The sequence below is a fragment of the Giraffa tippelskirchi genome, chromosome 1 (genome assembly GCF_054371585.1).
Source record: "Giraffa tippelskirchi isolate mGirTip1 chromosome 1, T2T-mGirTip1v1.2.pri, whole genome shotgun sequence".
Taxonomy (NCBI): Eukaryota; Metazoa; Chordata; class Mammalia; order Artiodactyla; family Giraffidae; genus Giraffa; species Giraffa tippelskirchi.
In genome coordinates this window covers 157049999-157069879 of record NC_137275.1, presented here as the reverse complement: position 1 = coordinate 157069879, position 19881 = coordinate 157049999, and the positions used below count along the sequence as shown (strand labels likewise).

The 19881-nt window shown below is 38.8% G+C and overlaps 1 protein-coding gene across 23 annotated transcripts in view; it reads left to right on the top strand.

The window, feature by feature from the left end:
• Nucleotides 1–19881, top strand: part of KDM4C (lysine demethylase 4C) — a 435647-nt gene that overhangs the window by 72910 nt on the left and 342856 nt on the right. For 21 of the 23 annotated variants that reach the window (XR_014056674.1, XR_014056681.1, XR_014056693.1 and 18 more), the window contains one exon: nt 17170–17219. Coding sequence is in view for 9 of the 23 variants with exons in the window: in XM_081500458.1 (XP_081356584.1) it covers nt 17170–17219 (50 nt within the window). In the remaining 14 variants the exon portion in view is untranslated. Of the gene's footprint in view, nt 1–17169; nt 19060–19881 lie in introns of all 23 variants that reach the window. The other 2 variants (XR_014056741.1, XR_014056742.1) reach the window with 2 other exon arrangements.

The following is a 19881-nucleotide window of genomic DNA, read 5'->3' as shown; positions in this document are numbered from 1 at the left end:
TAAGTGTTCATGAACACAGGTTTGTACTGAAGAGACTTTAGAGGAGCTGAAGATTTATTTAAACATTTCTAGCATGAAGGTTTAGGGAAAAAGAGAAAGCTTAAAGTAGGCAGATAGAAAACTGCTATGGCAGTCAGTGGTAGCGTATTTATTTTCTTGAAATTAATATTGACTTTGGAGCCAGAAGACCTGTTTTAAAAATCTCAATCTGTCACTTGCCAGCTGAATGACTTAGGGCAAATCACTATACTCCATTCATCATGAATTTCTCTAACTGCCAAACAGAGGCGTGATTTATTCTCTAACTTATTAGGATTGCTTAGAGGGTCCCGGGAAATACTGTGTATAAAGGTGTCTTATAAATTGTGAAAGAGCTATTCAAATATTAGCAGTTACTATTGTCTTAATAACTTTATAAAAATAAGTAATTTTTTGGTCATAGTAATTACTTAGAGGCTGAACTTGGCATGATGTGTTTCTGTGTATGATTGAGTGGGAGTTTCAAGGATCAGTAAAATAAAAGTTTTCTTTTCCAAGCATCATGTATGATAGTGGTTAATTACTGCGAGACACAGAATTTAGATGGTGACTTGAATCTCTTTGAGAAACTGTGTCCAAATACAGTGAATAAGATACTTTCAGATTTATTCTGTTGAGAATGAGAGAGCTAAAGTTTAAGGGGACTTGTCTTAAACTATGAAAAGGTCTCAAATCAGGAAAGAAGTTTTTCCTGGATGTTTTTTGAAAAATTAAGGATGGGCTGAAGCATTTTGGACTTGGCTAAATTTTACTCTGTAAACTGTGCAGTTTTGTTAAATGTAGCAATAAGAAACTGTCAGATTATTCAGTGTAATATATCTTAATTCCTTGCTTTTCCTTTAGATCGATTTGTTTAGTGCTGTGTAATATTTTAAGTGCACAGAGTTTTGCCCCAGAGTCTTGTGTTTTGAGTTCTGGCATTGCTTTTTACTGAGAATATCACCCAGGGAAATTGTTGCATAACCCTATGCCTCCTTTTTCTTATTTTATTTTAAAATCTTATTTATTTATTTGATTGCTCTAGTTCTTAGTTATGGCACACGGGATCTTTGATCTTTGTTGCAGCATAAGAGATCTTCTGTTGTGGCATGTGGGATCTTTATAAATATTTATAAATTGAAGTGTTAATAAAATTAACTGCATAAGTTATTCTGGTCATTTAGGCATATCTATGTTATATATTTTTAGATAATAACATTTTAAAAGGTTTAAAAAATTGGAATATACCCCCCAAATATGGTATTAATTTTGTACTCAGCTGCTATCTGTATTTGTAGAGAGATAAAAGTAAGCAAAAGTTTTTTATTGGTCAAATGGATGATATTTTAGTTAGACCTCAGCCTGACTTGGAGGTAAACACAGCCACACTGGCACACACACATACATCTCTGCAGTCCAGACAGTGAGTCCCAAAGACCCTGCTTAACATCGAGTTCTCTAAGGAGAGCATCAGGGAGGGCTGGTGCTTGTGATTTTGAAGGTAAATCTCAACGTGTTTTCCTGAAGTGATGAGATGCAGTGTCTTGTCACTCACTGACTGATGACTGTGGGTTCTCATACAGGAACTCTTAACTTGTGTTAATTAAGTACTTTTGATACCCCCGATAAGCATAGCAGGAGCTTGTAAATTCCTTTAGGATTCTTATTTCCTTCTAACTACTTTTTCACTTAAAGCCACCACCATCACCACCTAAAAGATTGCCAGTAAACCATTTAAATGAAAAGAGACTGTTGAATCAAATCCTAACTCTTAGGGAAAAATCAGAAGTTTAATGCAAATTTAGTTACCATGTAGTTCATGGAAAACAAGCATTAGTGATGCTAGCCTTGCTAATTACCAGATATAGTGGTTCACAAATGTTATCGAACTTACTTATCTTTATTCCTCTGTATTTCTCTTCATCCTCTTCAAACTGTTTAGTTTAGAAGCCACTTTGTAGAAAATATATGTTACTTAATATTTGTGTAATAAAAATTTTTCTTTGACTTGGGCATATAGGAAAGCAGCTTTTTTTTTTTTTTTAATTGCACTTCTGCAAGTAGGCTGGCAAATAACTGTTACTTCTGTGACACCGAACGTGTTCATTGCTTGTAAGCTTACTTTTCAAGATGTAGAGCTTGACTAGGATGATGAAGTATGTTCTCTATCTTTGGTGACTGCAGTTCATTTCATGTGTACCTTTTTTTGTGTGCCAGAAATTGTGGGAATCAGTTAAAGAAATCATCTCAGGTAAGCCAGACAACAGGTGTTTCAGGTAGGTGTTTTTTTGCCCCATTTTTAAACTAAGGACTCTTGAGACTGACTTTCAGAGCCTTAACTTCTTTATCTGGGGGACTAGTGTGTTTTGCAGCTGGGATTTTAACTTGATTTAATCAAATCTTCCCATTGATTTAAAGTGAAAAGGAAACAGTGAAGATGAAGGAATAGGCAAGAAGAAAGAGTGCTTGTGTTTTGTTTTTTTTTTATAGCACCAGCTTTCTTTTAATGAGATTTTCTGCAGAACCAAAAGAGAAACCAGCCTGTTACATTTTGGGACAAAACTATGGCATACGAGAGATTTTCAGAAGGGTAAAATGTGGCTAGATTTAAATCACGTGATAATTGATAGCAGTTATTCAGTTGGGAGGACCATTGTAGGTGAGAGTGGGAGAAGCCACTGGCCCAGCTTTATTTGCTTCAGATTTGTTTTCTAGATAGCCTTTGGAAATCTGCTTGAAATCAGAAAATCCCACATTTTAGAAAGAATGTGTTTTACCTTGAGGATTTTGTCTTCTTCAGGGAGTGAGTGATGATTTTTTACTTAAATGTCTATTTACATTCAGTTCCCTCAAATGAAGCTTTGGAAAAAGCTAGTTTGTCCCTGCTGAGAGCTAAGAGTGCTTTGTCTATCAGACCTTTCCAGGAAGGTGGGTGAACCTAGAGCCTGTTTTACAGAGTGAAGTAAGTCAGGAAGAGAATAAACAAATACAATATATTAAAGTATATACATGGAATCTAGAAAAATGGTACTGATGAACCTGTTTGTAGGGCAACAATAGAGGTGCAGACATAGAGAACAGATTTGTAAACATGGGGTGGAAGGAGAGGGTGGAACGAATGGGGAGAGTAGCATGAAAACATATACATTACCATATGTAACATAGATAGCCAGTGGGAATTTGCTATATGATGCAGGGAGCTCAACTTGGTGCAGTGTGACAACTTGAAGGGGTGGGATGGAGTGGGAGGTGGGAGGGAGGTTCAAGAGGGAGGGGACATATGTATACCTATGACTGTTTCATGTTGATGTATGGCGGAAACCAATACAACATTGTAAAGCAATTATCGTACAATTAAAAATAAATTGAAAAAATAAAGCCTATCAGATAAGAACTGGCAGGATGAGGACCAGCCTAACTCCTGAAGGCTGTAACACAGTCCTCTACTCTTTCTAGTACTCCTGGTCAGCTAGTTTTTATACTTCATAAATTTATTCATGTTATTTGGAATCCTTTTTAATACATAAAAATATAATAATGTCTGCATTGAATTTCTTTGGATTGAGAATGTTTTGTTGAAATTGTCTTGGCTCCTAGAAATATAAACTAAGAGTTCAGTGCAGTCGCTCAGTCGTGTCCAACTCTTTGCGACCCCATGAATTGCAGCATGCCAGGCTTCCCTGTCCATCACCAACTCTCGGAGTTTACCCAAACCCATGTCCGTCGAGTCGGTGATACCATCCAGCCATCTCATCCTCTGTTGTCCCCTTCTCCTTCTGCCCCTAATCCTTCCCAGCATCAGGGTCTTTTCCAATGAGTCAACTCTTTGCATGAGGTGGCCAAAGTAGTGGAGTTTCAGCTTCAACATCAGTCCTTCCAATGAATACCCAGGCCTGATCTCCTTTAAGATAGTGGTTGGATCTCCTTGCAGTCCAAGGGACTCTCAAGAGTCTTCTCCAACACTACAGAAGCATCAATTCTTCGGTGCTCAGCTTTCTTCACAGTCCAACTCTCACATCCATACATGACTACTGGAAAAACCATAGCAAGAGTTAGGTTAGCCAAAAAGGAGAATTTAGTTGACTCATGCATTCATGAATGGACAGAAACAGCTGGAACCCTTAGAAGTTACCAGGCTGTGTTGGATCCTGGGCCCCACTTCTCCTTGTGTGTTGCCTTCACTTTTCTCCCTGGCTTCTGTATTCCTCCCTGTGTCACCAGGAATGAAAGCTGCCCCATCGGGGAGGGACTGTGAATTTTCCTGGTGTGGATTCTCTTCCAGTCTCTTGTATAATCACTGAGGCTCAGGCCAAGGGTCGGAAAGTATTTGATTGTCCTGGCTTGGTCACAGGTCTGCCTCTGTGGTGGTGAGGGCAGAGACATGAAGAATGGCAGACCCCATCAGAATTCCATGTTTGTGTTTGGAGGAGAGGGTGGGTGCTATTACCTGAATTTTGCTGCACAATGGGAGTAAAACCCAATGTCTCCTACAGATAACAGGCAAAGAAAAGTCCCAAATAAGTTCAAGTATTTGCTTAAAAATCTTAGGAAGACTGATTCAGTTACCTTAAGGAGCTCTTAATTTATTTTCTATGAGGTTTGAAAAGATGTCCTTTGGGATATTTCCTTAAGATGAAACTGTATATATATATATTTAGGATATTAAAGTTATTAAAATATATGCTTGTTTAACTTATTGTAAAAGCATTTCTAGCAATTGTTCGGTGACTTTTACTCGAAGCAGAGGCAGTTGACACAGTCCTCTTTATACACTGAACTGAAAACTAAAGAATATGTAGTTTGTAAGTTTCTTTTTCTGAATACTTGAACCAGCATTGCTCTTTTCTTGTGGTTTATTAAATATCTTAACAGCCAGTTTTACCACTTTGTTACGTCCTGTTCTTTTAGAACTTTTTTTTTTCATTGATTTGTGTGTTTTGGTCTTGTCTCCTCAAGGAAACTTTTGGCTTCTTGAGGGTAGCCCCACAGCACCTTCATAAGGCTCATCACCACAGGCTCATAGATGTGTTTAATTGCTGAAGTAGGGTTTTGGGGGATCTGCTTCCTTGTATGTCATATGTGTACAGCACCATGCTGCTTTCAGTCTTTATTGATCTTTTTATAATATTCTTTTTGGTTTCTTATGGGTGAATATTATAAAATTAACCTATAAAATAATGCAGTCATGTATCCTGTGTGATGCCTTGAATAGAATCAATCTGATATATAGAAAATTTTTCGAAGTTAACAAAAAACTGTTAGAAATTTTGACATTTTACTACATTTTGATTTTCAGTGATAATAACAGATTTGATAGCTTACCAGAGAGAAATCCACAGATAGTACACGCCAACTTTAATATAACCAATTGTTACAAACCCAACCTTCTTTCCTTCCTCGAAGTGGCTAATTATTTGTTGGGGCTCCCTGAGTGGTTTCTTTATATGAGGCTTCCAGAATGTTATTTTATATTTCTGAGTGTACATTGCATCTAGTTGTGTGATGTCTGAAATGATCTGACCAGAGACAAATAGGCCCACTTAACAATCTTCCTTGAAGTGTGGTCAAAAAAAGGTGAATGTTCTTTGAGAAGGCATTATACATCAACAAGGGCTTGAGTTAGATGGGTTGCTGTCATCATCTTTGCTCCTGTAAGTTACCTCTCAGCCCACTTGAGTGAAAAAGATTAATATAATCTAGGGAATGTCAGGTGTTGGCAGAAACATGTGACCATTTGCTGTCCCTCTTTTCCTAATTTTATTGAGAAATAATTATATACATCACTCTGTAGGTTTAAAGCATTCAGTGCAATGATTTGATTTACATATATTGTGAAGTGATTGCCACAGTCGGTTCAGTACAGTTCAGTTGCTCAGTCGCGTCTGACTCTTTGTGATCCCATGGACTGCAGCATGTCAGTGTCTATCACCAGCTCCCGGAGTTTACTCAAACTTATATCCATTGAGTCAGTGATGCCATCCAACCATTTCATCCTCTGTCATCCCCTTCTCCTTCTGTCTTCAATCTTTCCCAGCATCATGGTCTTTTCCAATGAGTCAGTTCTTTGTGTCAGGTCTCCAAAGTATTGGAGTTTCATTTTTAACAATAATCCTTCCAGTGAATATTCAGGACTGATTTCCCCCCGGATGGACTGGTTGGATCTTCTTGCTGTCCAAGGGACTCTCAAGAGTCTGCTTCAACACCACAGTTCAAAAGCATCAATTCTTCGGCACTCAGCTTTCTTTATAGTCCAACTCTCACATCCATACATGACTACTGGAAAAACCATAGCTTTGACTAGACGGACCTTTGTTGACAAAGTAATGTCTCTGCTTTTTAATATGCTATCTAGATTGGTCATAACTTTTCTTCCCAGGAGCAAGCATCTTTTAATTTCATGGCTGCAGTCACCATCTGCAGTGATTTCGGAGCCCAAAACAATAAAGTCTGTCACTGTTTCCATTGTTTCCCCATCTATTTCCCATGAAGTGATGGAACTGGATGCCTTGATCTTTGCTTTCTGAACATTGAGTTTTAAGCCTACTTTTTCACTCTCCTCTTTCAGTTTCATCAAGAGGCTCTTTAGTTCTTCTTCACTTTGTGCCATAAGGATGATATCATCTGCATATCTGAGGTTATTGATATTTCTCCCAGAAATCTTGATTCCAGGTTATGCTTTATCCAGCCTGGCATTTCACATGATGTACTCTGCATGTAAGTTAAATATTTGGGGTGGCAGTATCAGCCTTGACGTACTCCTTTCCAGATTTGGAACCAGTCTGTGATTCCACGTCCGGTTCTAACTGTTGCTTCTTGACCTGCATACAGATTTCACAGGAGGCAGGTAAGGTGGTCTGGTATTCCCATCTTTTTAAGGATTTTCCACAGTTTATTGTGATCCACACAGTCAAAGGCTTTGGCATAGTCAATAAAGCAGAAGTAGATGTTTTTCTGGAACTCTCTTGCTTTTTTGATGATCCAACAGATGTTGGCAGTTTGGTCTCTGGTTCCTCTGCCTTTCCCAAAACCAGCTTGAACATCTGGAAGTTCATGGTTCACTTATTGTTGAAGCCTGGCTTGGAAAATTTTGAGCATTACTTTACTAGCACGTGAAAGTGAAGTTGCTCTGTCATGTTTGACTCTTTGTGACCCCATGGACTGTAGCCCACCAGGCTCTTCTGTCCATGGGATTCTCCAGGGAAGAATACTGGAGTGGGTTGCCATTTCCTTCTCCAGGGGATCTTCCCGACTCAGGGATTGAACCCTGGTCTCCCGCATTGCAGGCAGACACTTTAACCTCTGAGCCACCAGGTGCAATTGTGCGGTAGTTTGAGCATTCTTTGGCATTGCCTTTCTTTGGGATTGGAATGAAAACTGACCTTTTCCAGTCCTGTGGCCACTGCTGAGTTTTCCAAATTTGCTGGCATATCGAGTGCAGCCCTTTCACAGCATCATCTTTTAGGATTTGAAATGGCTCAACTGGAATTCCTTAACCTCCACTAGCTTTGTTTATAGTGATTGCCACAGTAGGTTCAGCTAATATTCATTTTCTCATATAGATACAATAAAAAGAAAAAAGGAAAAATGTTCTTCTTATACTGTAATAAGAGCTCTTAGGATTAACTCTTTTAACTTTCCTGTATATCATACAGCATTGTTGCTGTAGTCGTCATGTTGTTCATTTCACCCCATGTACTTATTTATCTTATAACCGGAAGTTTGTATCTTTTGACCATTTTCCTCCAATTCCACCTCTCCTCGCCTTCTGCCTCTGGTAACCGCAAGTCTGATCTCCCTTTCTGTGAACTGGTGTCTTAAAAAAAAAAAAAATTCCACATGTAAGTGAATACTTCTTTTTTTAAAATTTAAGGCTGTGTCCTTTTTTTTTGATTTATTTGTTTTGAATATTACTTGAGTTGTCGTTGGGTAGCTTGGTTGCTTTGGATAATGTGCACTTTTGAAAGCGTCTCAATTTTCAAAGAGGTTTCCAACTGTAAAGTAGCTTTGTAGGTAGTTTTCCCTTGAAGATTAAACTTCAATCACAGGAAATCTCCTTGAAAATGCTTCAATACTTTGTTGGAGTTAATTGTGTTAAAACTCTGTAAGCCAGTTGTAGTGGAACTCTTTAAGCTAGTGATACTTTTTCTTATGGATGATATAATTATCCTTTGAATAAATGATCACTTCGAAAGTATACCATCCTCTGAAGATTTCCATATATGGTGAGATTATTTTTCACTGGGAAAATACTGGTTTTGGTCAATTTTTGATAGGAACAAATAATTTCTTATGGGCATATTTTTGTTTATTACCAATGTTTGAAGTTACTATTTTTTTTATTCTTCTTGAAATGGCATTTTGTTTCTGTTATATTAATGCTTGATTCTGTAAAACACTGTATCTGTGTTTGGTGATTTTTGGTTTTGTTTGTTTGTTTCCTGTTTGTTCATTAAATATTTATGGAGTCACCCACCTGTCAGGTACTGGTCTTGGTGCTAGTAATACCATGGTGAATAAGACAGAATGGTCTTTAGGAAACTTACAGTTTATAAGCATAGATTTTAGTACCTCCACACTCAGTTTTATTTTCTAGCAGTAGCATAACACTTGTTCTTAGCAAAATTTTATTGGATTCCAAGTCTTACGTGAATCAAATTCTTACTCTGAGTATTCATGCATAAACCAGAAAAAATTTTCCTGTGATAGGTCCTCACTTTGGAAAACACTGGCCTAGCATGGAGGTTCTCAAACTTTCCATAAATGAAAATTTCTTCAGAAGGTCAAATTATATAAAATTGAAAATAAAGGCAGAGATGACCTGCCTGAAATGTGTATCATGAAACTCTCCCTCACCAACTCCTTCCTTCAGGTACCTTCAGGAAACCCTGATGCCCTGTGGGATGCCACAGAAAACAGGAAATCAGTCATCTAGTATTCAAAAACCACTTCACTACTGAATGTATTCTTTGTTGAGTACTTTGAAGAGATCAATATTAAAACATAAAGATTTCTTTAATATTGTCTATAGTTGATATCAACTAATACTTTATAATACCTTTTTGTTGATGCAGTTGTCTCACCTATGACGGGTCTACACATGTGGCTGCTAGATATTATTTTTTCTACCTAATTGTTCTGTCAGGAAATGGGCCACAGACGGCATAGGGTAAGGCCAAGCTCTGGCTGAATTCCTTTTCTCAGGGGGTTTTTATCTTGTCCTTTAGGGCCTCAGCTCAAACACCTCATCCTCCAGGTCATAGTTAGAGATGCCCAGCTTGTATTTGCAGGTCAAATGCTTAAGTGACACCTCCTTACAAACACATGCATTGTAATTGTTTGTTGTAGCTTGTGTTGCTCAGGAAACCAATTTTGAGACTCATGTGTGTGCTGACAGTGTCTAGGATGGTGCTCTGAAAGCAGCCACTGTGGGGAGAGAGGAAGGCAGGACTAGGCAGAAGGGAAAGTTGACTGCCTTCAAACCCTGGGCAGATTCCAGAGGCAGCTGTGGCCCCGACAGGGCCTCAGGGTCCCAAATGGAGGCAAGAGGGCCAGGCCTCAATACTCGGGCTTGGAGCATTCATTGCATGTGGGCCACCATCCCCTCCCTCTCCAGGGAGCACGATCATGGGGAAGGGAACTAGGCCTTGGGTGAGTGTCACGCAGGGGCAAGGAGCATCCCTTTGCTGAAAGTGCTGAGGGCCTCATCCAGCATTGGAGGTGGGGGGTGGTTACCACCAAAGCACCCCTTATAGTCACACTTTCTGTTTCTCACATTCATCTATTTTTATTTAAGAACTGAAAATGAAGTAAGCAGTGTTCTGTTTTCCACAGTGAATGAGATTTCATAATACAAAATATTAATACTTAAACTTTAATAATTGAGCAAATGGTGAATCTTGTTAACAGTAAGGTGAAAATGTAACATAATCACACATATAAAAATCTATAGTTGTTCAACCTTCTTTTTGACACTATTAGGAATAGGCCTTAATTAAAAAGTATATTGTAAATTACTTCAGAAATATTGAGTTTTGTGAAATATAATTTAGGCACTTTTTGATTCATGCAGCTTTTTGTAACAAGAACCAAAGGAAAGTTTTGAGTAGTGATTTGATGGCTTTGTTTTTTGTAATTGCACTTTATTTAAAATGTCATTATCATTTGCCTGACATATACTATTACTTTAGTTTCAAAGGTTAGTGATTTTTTTCAATCGTGAATTTTAAAAGTGGGTAACATAAGAAGGGTAGCTGGGAGAAGTATTCTGTGTGAATATTGGACTTTGACCTGTTAGCACGCAGAAAACTTTTACTTCCAAATGTTGGCTAACTCTGCAGTGATTGCAGTGATCATTGTAAATGGTGTGGGTTTGTCCTTGAGAGGGATGGGCTTGGTAGCCTCTCACTTCCTTCCTCTTGGCATCTTGGTGTGACTGATGGGGAAACAGGATTGGGATATGGGGCTGGAGAGCATCTTGGGCTCTAAACTCAGATCTGGGCTTGAGTACCAGTCTATCATCGACCTTGCTTAAGGAAATTAATCCCTCTAAGCCTTAGTTTACTCATCAGTAAAATGGAAGTGTTAGTAAGAGAACTTCGATCACAGGATCTTAGCCTGAGGTTTGGCATATTATAAGTGCTTGATAATGGTAGCTGTGATGAGCGATATAATTTTGTTTATTGGTCAGTTTTTCTTTTCACTCAGCTTTCAACACTTTAGTAACTATTGAAAGTATAACTTGCTTGTGCTCGTAAAAGAAGGAAGGGCAATTTAGAGTTGTCTGTCAGAAAACTAATCTTTGGGGACTTGAACCTGAATCTTCATGTGAGATGACAAAGTGAAACAGCAAGGAAGAAGAGGAAATATATGCAAAGGAGGGCAGGGTGACTTCACACACAGCCTCCATCAGGGGAAGGGAGTTGAGGTCTGCGCTGTTTCAGGACTGACCTGCTTGAGCGCGGCCTGGACCTGGAAATGGAGCTCCTCTTGGTGGCCCTTGGCTTGGTGAGACTGCCCTTGATGGTTTCCTGAAAGAAATTAGGGGAACCTTGGGGATTATCGGAGAAATGGGAGTTACTCTGAGTAGTGCTGGTAAACATTTCTGTTGGACTAATGGTCTGAACACATCTTGAAATGAACAATACAGAGACCAGTTCATAGAGAAATCCTAAATCAGAGAAATGGATCTAGTACTGATTGAAAAATAGTTTCACCTGCTGACAATTTGAAATGTTAGCCTGATACTGTTCAGTTAAAGATAATGTGTGTAAATTACAGCCACCAGGATAACATCATTTTAGGTCTATTCTTTGAGTAAACCACCCAAAGATGTGCTTATAAGGATTATTCTGTTTTCCTTGGCCTTCAGATTAGATCTCTCCCCCCTCCAATTCATAAAAGATGCTAATTTTAAACAAAATATTTAATTAGTAACTATCTAATTAGTATGTTACTAGTTTATTAGTGATTCATGGTTTCTTAATGTTAGCAAAATTGTTTGTCATACTCATTATTAATGTCTGGAACAAATACACTGTCCTATAGGTTAAATGAACAATTAGTAATTTCAGCAAACCAACGTGTATGTGTGGGTATGCAATGGTAGGTAGACAACTTATATGGTGGTTTTCAAAGGATACAGAGAAGTATAAAACACACTTGTATCTTCAAAGAATTAAGAATTAGTTGCCTAACTGAGCAGTGGTGGTACAGAGTACCCAGTTGTGAAGGAGACACTCACTGTACTAGGTAGCTTAAAAGGGATAATTTATTTGAAAATTTCTGTGTGGTGGTAGGTGTTCTTTCACATAACAGGGTGCCTATCCACACAAAAGAAAGTAGGGAAGTACTTTTGAAGAAAGTAGGGAAAACCACTAGTCCATTCAGGTATGACCTAGATCAAATCCCTTATGAGTATACAGTGGAAGTGACAAATAGATTTAAGGGACTAGACTTGATAGACAGAGTGCCTGATGAACTATGGACAGAGGTTCGTGACATTGTACAGGAGACAGGGATCAAGAAAATCCCCATGGAAAATAAATGCAAAAAAAGCAAAATGGCTGTCTGAGGAGGCCTTACAGATAGCTGGGAGAGAAGAGAAGCAAAAAGCAAAGGAGAAAAGGAAAGATATTCCCATCTGAATGCAGAGTTCCAAAGAATAGCAAGGAGAGATAAGAAAGCCTTCCTCAGTGATCAGTGCAAACAAATAGAGGAAAACAACAGATTGGGAAAGACTAGAGATCTCTTCAAGAAAATTAGAGATACCAAAGGAACATTTCATGCAAAGATAAGCTCGATAAAGGACAGAAATGGTATGGACCTAACAGAAGCAGAAGATATTAAGAGGTGGCAAGAGTACACAGAAGAACTGTACACAAAAGATCTTCACGACCCAGATAATCACGATGGTGTGATCACTTACCTAGAGCCAGACATCCTGGAATGTGAAGTCAAGTGGGCCTTAGAAATTATCACTACGAACAAAGCTAGTGGAGGTGATGGAATTCCAGTTGAGTTATTTGAAATCCTCAAAGGTGATGCTGTGAAAGTGCTGCCCTCGATATGCCAGCAAATTTGGAAAACTCAGCAGTGGCCACAGGACTGGAAGAGGTCAGTCTTCGTTCCAATCCCAAAGAAAGGCAATGCCAAAGAATGCTCAAACTACCGCACAATTGCACTCATCTCACATGCTAGTAAAGTAATGCTCCAAATTCTCCAAGCCAGGCTTCAACAATAAGTGAACCATGAACTTCCAGATGTTCAAGCTGGTTTTAGAAAAGGCAGAGGAACCAGAGATCAAATTGCCAATATCCTCTGGATCATCGAAGAAGCAAGAGAGTTCCAGAAAAACATCTATTTCTGCTTTATTGACTATGCCAAAGCCTTTGACTGTGTGGATCACAATAAACTGTAGAAAATTCTGAAAGAGATGGGAATACCAGACCATCTGACCTGTCTCTTGAGAAACCTGTATGCAGGTCAGGAAGCAACAGTTAGAACTGGGCATGGAACAACAGACTGGTTCCAAATAGGAAAAGGAGTACGTCAAGGCTGTATATTGTCACCCTGCTTATTTAACTTATATACAGAGTACATCATGAGAAACGCTGGGCTGGAAGAAACACAAGCTGGAATCAAGATTGCCGAGAGAAATATCAATAACCTCAGATATGCGGATGACACCACCCTTATGGCAGAAAGTGAAGAAGAACTAAAGAGCCTCTTGACGAAGATGAAAGAGGAGAGTGAAAAAGTTGGCTTAAAGCTCAACGTTCAGAAAACTAAGATCATGGCCTCTGGTCCCATCACTCCATGGGAAATAGATGGGGAAACAGTGGAAACAGTGTCAGACTTTATTTTTTTGGGCTCCAAAATCACTGCTGATGGTGACTGCAGCCATGAAATTAAAAGACGCTTACTCCTTGGAAGGAAGGTTATGGCCAACCTAGATAGCATATTTAAAAGCAGAGACATTACTTTGCCAACAAAAGTCCGTCTAGTCAAGGCTATGGTTTTTCCAGTGGTCATGTATGTATGTGAGAGTTGGACGGTGAAGAAAGCTGAGCGCTGAAGAATTGATGCTTTTGAACTGTGGTGTTGGAGAAGACTCTTGAGAGTCCCTTGGAATGCAAGGAGATCCATTCAATCTATCCTAAAAGAGCTCAGTCCTGGGTGTTCATTGGAAGGTCTGATGTTGAAGCTGAACCTCCAATACTTTGGCCACCTCATGAGAAGGGTTGACTCGTTGGAAAAGACCCTAATGCTGGGTAGGATTAGGGGCGGGAGGAGAAGGGGACGTCAGAGGATGAGATGGTTGGATGGCATAACTGACTTGAGAGACATGGGTTTGGGTAGACTCCGGGAGTTGGTGATGGACAGAGAGGCCTGGCGTGCTGCAATTCATGGGGTCGCAAAGAGTTGGACACGACTGAGTGACTGAACTGAACTGATCCACACAAAAGTGATTTATTCACACCACACAACAGTTAGCTGTGGAAAGCAGTAGATGATAAACACTATGTGAGAAGTATAATGGACGATCTCTGGAAGGTAGGAAAGAATTAGGATTACTGAGGTTTCCAGTGGTCAAAGAAAGCTTCATGGAGGAGGTGGAATCTGGGCAGGGATTGGGAGGTTGGTTTTGAAGCAGGAAGGAGGGGCTGTTTGTGGTGAGAAGTGAGGTCAAAACCCCTGTGAGGGAGGGAATAATTCATAGTCCAGACTGTTGGGAGTGGACTGCTGGTATTTGTGGCTGTGGTAAATTGTGTTTGGGAGTTGGGATCTTGAACGCCGAGCAGTAAGGAATAAAGGTTTTTATGCTAAGATAGTGATATGAGGTCTATAGCTGCCCAAGGAGATAGTTTAATGATGGTAATGGTTTACTGGCGCAGACCCAGCCATTTCCATGCCATGTAAATGGAAATTAGGTCTGCAGTCTTGCCTACCTACTGTGAGCACACTTTGTCCTTCACAGTCCATGGACTTTCTATGCACTAGAGCCCTGGTGAGATCCAAGGGGGACAAAGAGAAGGGAAGGCAAAATGGGGAGCCTACACTGAAAGTACAGAGACCTGGGAGAAATATTTGATTGAATTAGGCATTTGAATGAATTGGGAAATTGAAACTAGTAGAGTTGTCCTGAGTGTGCCAGGCTAACCCTGTATTTAGGAAATGAGGTATCGGCTTATGTAATTTCTTACCTGTTCTAGTTTCTCACTTTCATGATTTTTTTCTTCTTCCTGTATTCTTCCTCTCCTTACACATCTTTCATCCTTCCACATCTTCCATCTTCCTTCCACATGTTTCATCAGGAACATGATTCATCATTTGAGAGCCCACAAAAGTCAGCAAACACTTTCTGAGCATCTGCTTTTCTAGTGCTCTGTTCCAGAAGAGACCCTGGTCCTTGCCCCTAGTGAGTTGGAAGGGAGAGAGAGAGACAGAAAGGTAAAAAAATATTAAATTCTGAGTTCCATGGTGGAAGGCTATCTGCTGTGTGGTTGATAGAGTGAAAGGAGGAGTGTGGGTCTCTCCCTGGGGGTGACTCAAGCTGGGCAAGAAAAAGCAGTGGTGGTTTTGTTGGCTGGGCAGGTATAGTAAGGGTATACAAGGCCCAGAAATAGGGGATGGAAAGTAGTGGAGGTATGAAGTAACAAAGGCACTAGAAGTGGCTTCTTTGGTAAAGCCAAAGAGTAGGATTTGATTGGGACATTGATCAGTAGATGCAGCTGAAGAGATGTTAGGACTGCAGCAGGTCTGTGCGCCCTGCAAAATGCTCAGCTTCTGTCCTTCAGGTAAGTCAGCCATGGAAGACCCAGGGCTTTGTCATGATCAGATCTGTAGTTTGCAGAGATGACTTGGGCACATCATGGAGGGTAGGTTTGGAAGGGTACACCACAAAGTGAGGTTTCACCTGTAATGGTCAATTACACCTTAGTGACCCAAGCTGCATTGAGGAGACATACTCTGTGTGTCTGATTTAAAGAATTTTTGATACATGTATAGTATATGGCAAAAATCTTTCTGATGATTAACCTCCAGAGAATTTTTACTAGAACCCTTTTTAGAGATGTGATGACTATGTGTTGGCCATGTGATTTTTGTCATAGAGCTGTGAGGACCAATTGAAAGACTATGTCAAGGGTATTATTTATCCTTATATTTATGCTTATATATACATTTATATTTACTTATATTTTCTGGGAGCAGATGTTTGAATTTCAGACTAATGAACTGTAACTTTGATATCATTTTTTAAGAAGAGTGAATCTGGATATATAAATATAAATATCTCCATGTCCAACCCTTACAAGAGTGCATGCCTATGTGTGTATACATGTGCATGTCTTAGCATGTATATTATGCTTGTCTGTGGTGTGTGTGTGTGTATGTCCCCTTTTCTGGGTATATTTGATAGTGTAAACCAGGGATTAAACGTTGTTAAGAAGTGACTACTGTATAAATATCTTGAGTGATTATCATTTAGTTATGCTAAAATTTTTATCTTCCAATTCAGTTGGAATACTTTTATTAACAGTGCCTTAAGCAACAGGATATATTGTTGAATTTTCTTTTAGAGAATTGCCTAGTTACATTGGATCCAATTAAGTTTTGCATATGTTATCAGTGGCATTAAATGCAACCAAGTGTGGTGTTAAGTAAAATGAGAAAAGTTATTTTAGTAAAAATCTAACTTGTATTTAATGTATCTTGAGCTAGTAAACAGCAAATGTAGGTCTGAAGAATAACATATTTTTATTTAAAACATGAAATGATCATTGGACTTAAGATTGTTATTTTAAAATTTGTTAGTAAGTTCACAGTAAAAAAATTCAAGTATTTAACTTTTTAAAACACCAAACTAGAAATGAGTAATACTTGAAGAATTTCTGTTCTCCAAGGATGAACAATTCCTTTTATCAAACAGGGATCCTACTTGGACTCTGGCAGTGAGAGCGCCGAGTCCTAACCACTGGACTGCCAGGGAATTCCCAACGATTGTTTTTCTATATATCGAGATTTTTAAATTTACATAATTGTGAAATAAATAAAAGCAACCCTTTTTATGGCTGGTAAACTTTTATTTAAAAACTATTTGAAAAGTACAATATTCTTAGAAAGGTTTGTTGGAGACAAACATTGCTGTAATAGTTTTATTTTCTATCCTGCTTGTCAGTAAACTTTTCAGTTTTTTTTTTTAATTTTTAAAAAAAGATTTTTTAAAAAGAACTCTGCTTAAAAACAGAGCCCAAACTAATCAACCTTGAAACAAAAAACATAAAATCCAAAATAGCCCTGGATTGCTCTGGTGTTGTGAGTGTCACAAGGGAGGTTCTAATCTCTGTGTTGTGGCCAGGTGCCGCCTTGTCCAAGTAGTTTGCTGGCTTGGGGCCTTTGTTCCCTAATGTGTAAAATGTGGTTGGAATGGTGATCTGGGGCATTGAAATAGATGATTTAAGTTTATTTTTCCTCTGATAAGTGTTCAAGAGTTACAACTCTATGTTTGGTTCTCTAATATCTGATTAGTTCATCTATGTGGAGTTTGGGGTTGACTTTTTTTTTGCATGAAATTATTTAGAGATAGATATCCTTAGGATATGAGCTGAACAATTACAAACCTAAAGTTGTTATTTGTGTTTAAAATTTTAGGTATGCAATACCCCCAGAACATGGAAAACGACTGGAAAGACTAGCTCAAGGTAAACTTGCTATCTGTTATCTAGGTGATAGGTTCTTTGTTTCTGAGGTATTTTTACAGTAGAATGTCACTATGTTAATTTTATTATTTTCAAGTTATTGGCTTCTAAGTATTTTTCTCATTCAGTAATTTTAATTTTTTTCACATTTTGTGCAAATTTTTTCCATATTGCATAATCATCATGATTATTTTAGTTGGCTGCTTTGTTTTTTGTCAACTGATTGCACTTAGCCTATTTTAGTTATTTCCAGTTTTTTTCTCCTTTATATAATGTACTTAACATCACTGTATCAATAAAATTTTTATTTCTGTCAGTTGTACCAGTGAGATAAATTCTGAGAAGTACTGATACTGGATCTTGGGCTCTAGGATGTTTTATGGGTACTTTTCATGTTTCCATATCATTTCACCAAAGGGTTGTGTTAAATCCCCCTCCCCTGGGCCTGAGAATGCTTGAAGTATGAAGGTGAATGTTTCCAGGTGACTGGACAGGCATAATATTGTATGCCTTCTTAGACTAGTAAAATTAAGCATACTTTACTGGAACTTGAAATTTGTTTTTTTTTCAAGACTTTGTCCATCTTTGTTTTCTTTTATTCTTTTAGTTTTATTGAGATGCACTTGACATGCAACATGTTATAAGTTTAAGCTGTTCAGCATAATGATTTGACTTGCATCATGAAATCATTGTCACAGTAGCTTTAGTGAACATCCATTATCTCATACACATACGAAAAGAATTAGAAAAACATCTCCCCTTACGATGAAAACTCTTAGAATTTACTCTTTTAACAGCTTTCACATATAACAGTCAGCAGTGTTTATCATATTTATCATGTTATTTATTACATTTCTGGTACTTATTTATCTTATAATTAGAAGTTTGTACCTTTTGACTACCTTCATCCAGTTGTGCCTCCCTTGACCTTGTCCATCTTCTTCTTCTTTTACTTTTTAAAACAGTTTTAGCTACTGTTTTTATTAATTTTACTGGAATATAGTTACTTTACAATTTGTGTTAGTTCCTGCTGTATTGCAAAGTGAATCAGCTATAGGTATACATATATCCACTCTCTTTTGGATTGCCTTCCCGTTTAGGTCACCACAGAGATTGAGTAGAGTTCCCTGTGCTATATAGTAGGTTCTCATTACCTGTCCATCTACCATTATATCTACTGCTGTGGGCAAGAATCCCTTAGAAGAAATGGAGTAGCCATCATAGTAAACAAAAGAGTCTGAAATGCAGTACTTGGATGCAATCTCAAAAACACAGAATGATCTGTGTTCGTTTCCAAGGCAAACCATTCAGTATCACAGTAATCCAAGTTTATGTCTGAACCAGTAATGCTGAAGAAGCTGAAGTTGAACGATTCTATCAAGACCTACAAGACCTTCTAGAACTAACACCCAAAAAAGATGTCCTTTTCATTATAGGGGACTGGAATGCAAAAGCAGGAAATCAAGAGATACCTGGAGTAATAGGCAAATTTGGCCTTGCAGTACAAAACAAAGCGGGGCAAAGGTGAACAGAGTTTAGCCTAGAGAACACACTGGTCATAGGAAACACCCTCTTCCAACAACATAAGAGACGACTCTACACATGGACATTACCAGATGGTCAATAGCAAAATCAGATTGATTATATTCTTTGCAGCCAAAGACGGAGAAGCTCTATATAGTCAGCAAAAAGAAGACTGGGAGCTAACTGTGGCTCAGATCTGAACTCCTTATTGCCAAATTCAGACTTAAATTGAAGAAAGTAGGGAAAACCACTAGACCATTCAGTTCAGTCGCTCAGTTGTGTCCGACTCTCTGCGACCCCATGAATTGCAGCATGCCAGGCCTCTCTGTCCATCAACAACTCCCGGAGTCTACCCAAACCCATGTTCATCGAGTCGGTGATGCCATCCAACCATCTCATCCTCTGTCGTCCCCTTCTCCTCCCGCCCCCAATCCTACCCAGCATTAGGGTCTTTTCCAATGAGTCAACCCTTCGCATGAGGTGGCCAAAGTATTGGAGCTTCAGCTTCAACATCAGACCTTCCAATGAACACCCAGGATTGATCTCTTTTAGGATGGATTGATTGGATCTCCTTGCAGTCCAAGGGGCTCTCAAGAGTCTTCTCCAACACCACAGTTCAAAACCATCAATTCTTCAGTGCTCAGCTTTCTTCACCGTCCAAATCTCACATACATACATGACCACTGGAAAAACCATAGCCTTGACTAGACGGACTTTTGTTGGCAAAGTAATGTCTCTGCTTTTAAACATGCTATCTAGGTTGGCCATAACCTTCCTTCCAAGGAGTAAGCGTCTTTTAATTTCATGGCACAATTGCGCTCATCTCACATGCTAGTAAAGTAATGCTCAAAATTCTCCAAGCCAGGCTTCAGCAATACTTGAACCGTGAACTTCCAGATGTTCAAGCTGGTTTTAGAAAAGGCAGAGGAACCAGAGATCAAATTGCCAATATCCGCTGGATCATCGAAAAAGCAAGAGAGTTCCAGAAAAACATCTATTTCTGCTTTATTGACTATGCCAAAGCCTTTGACTGTGTGGATCACAATAAACTGTAGAAAATTCTGAAAGAGATGGGAATACCAGACCATCTGACCTGTCTCTTGAGAAACCTGTATGCAGGTCAGGAAGCAACAATTAGAAC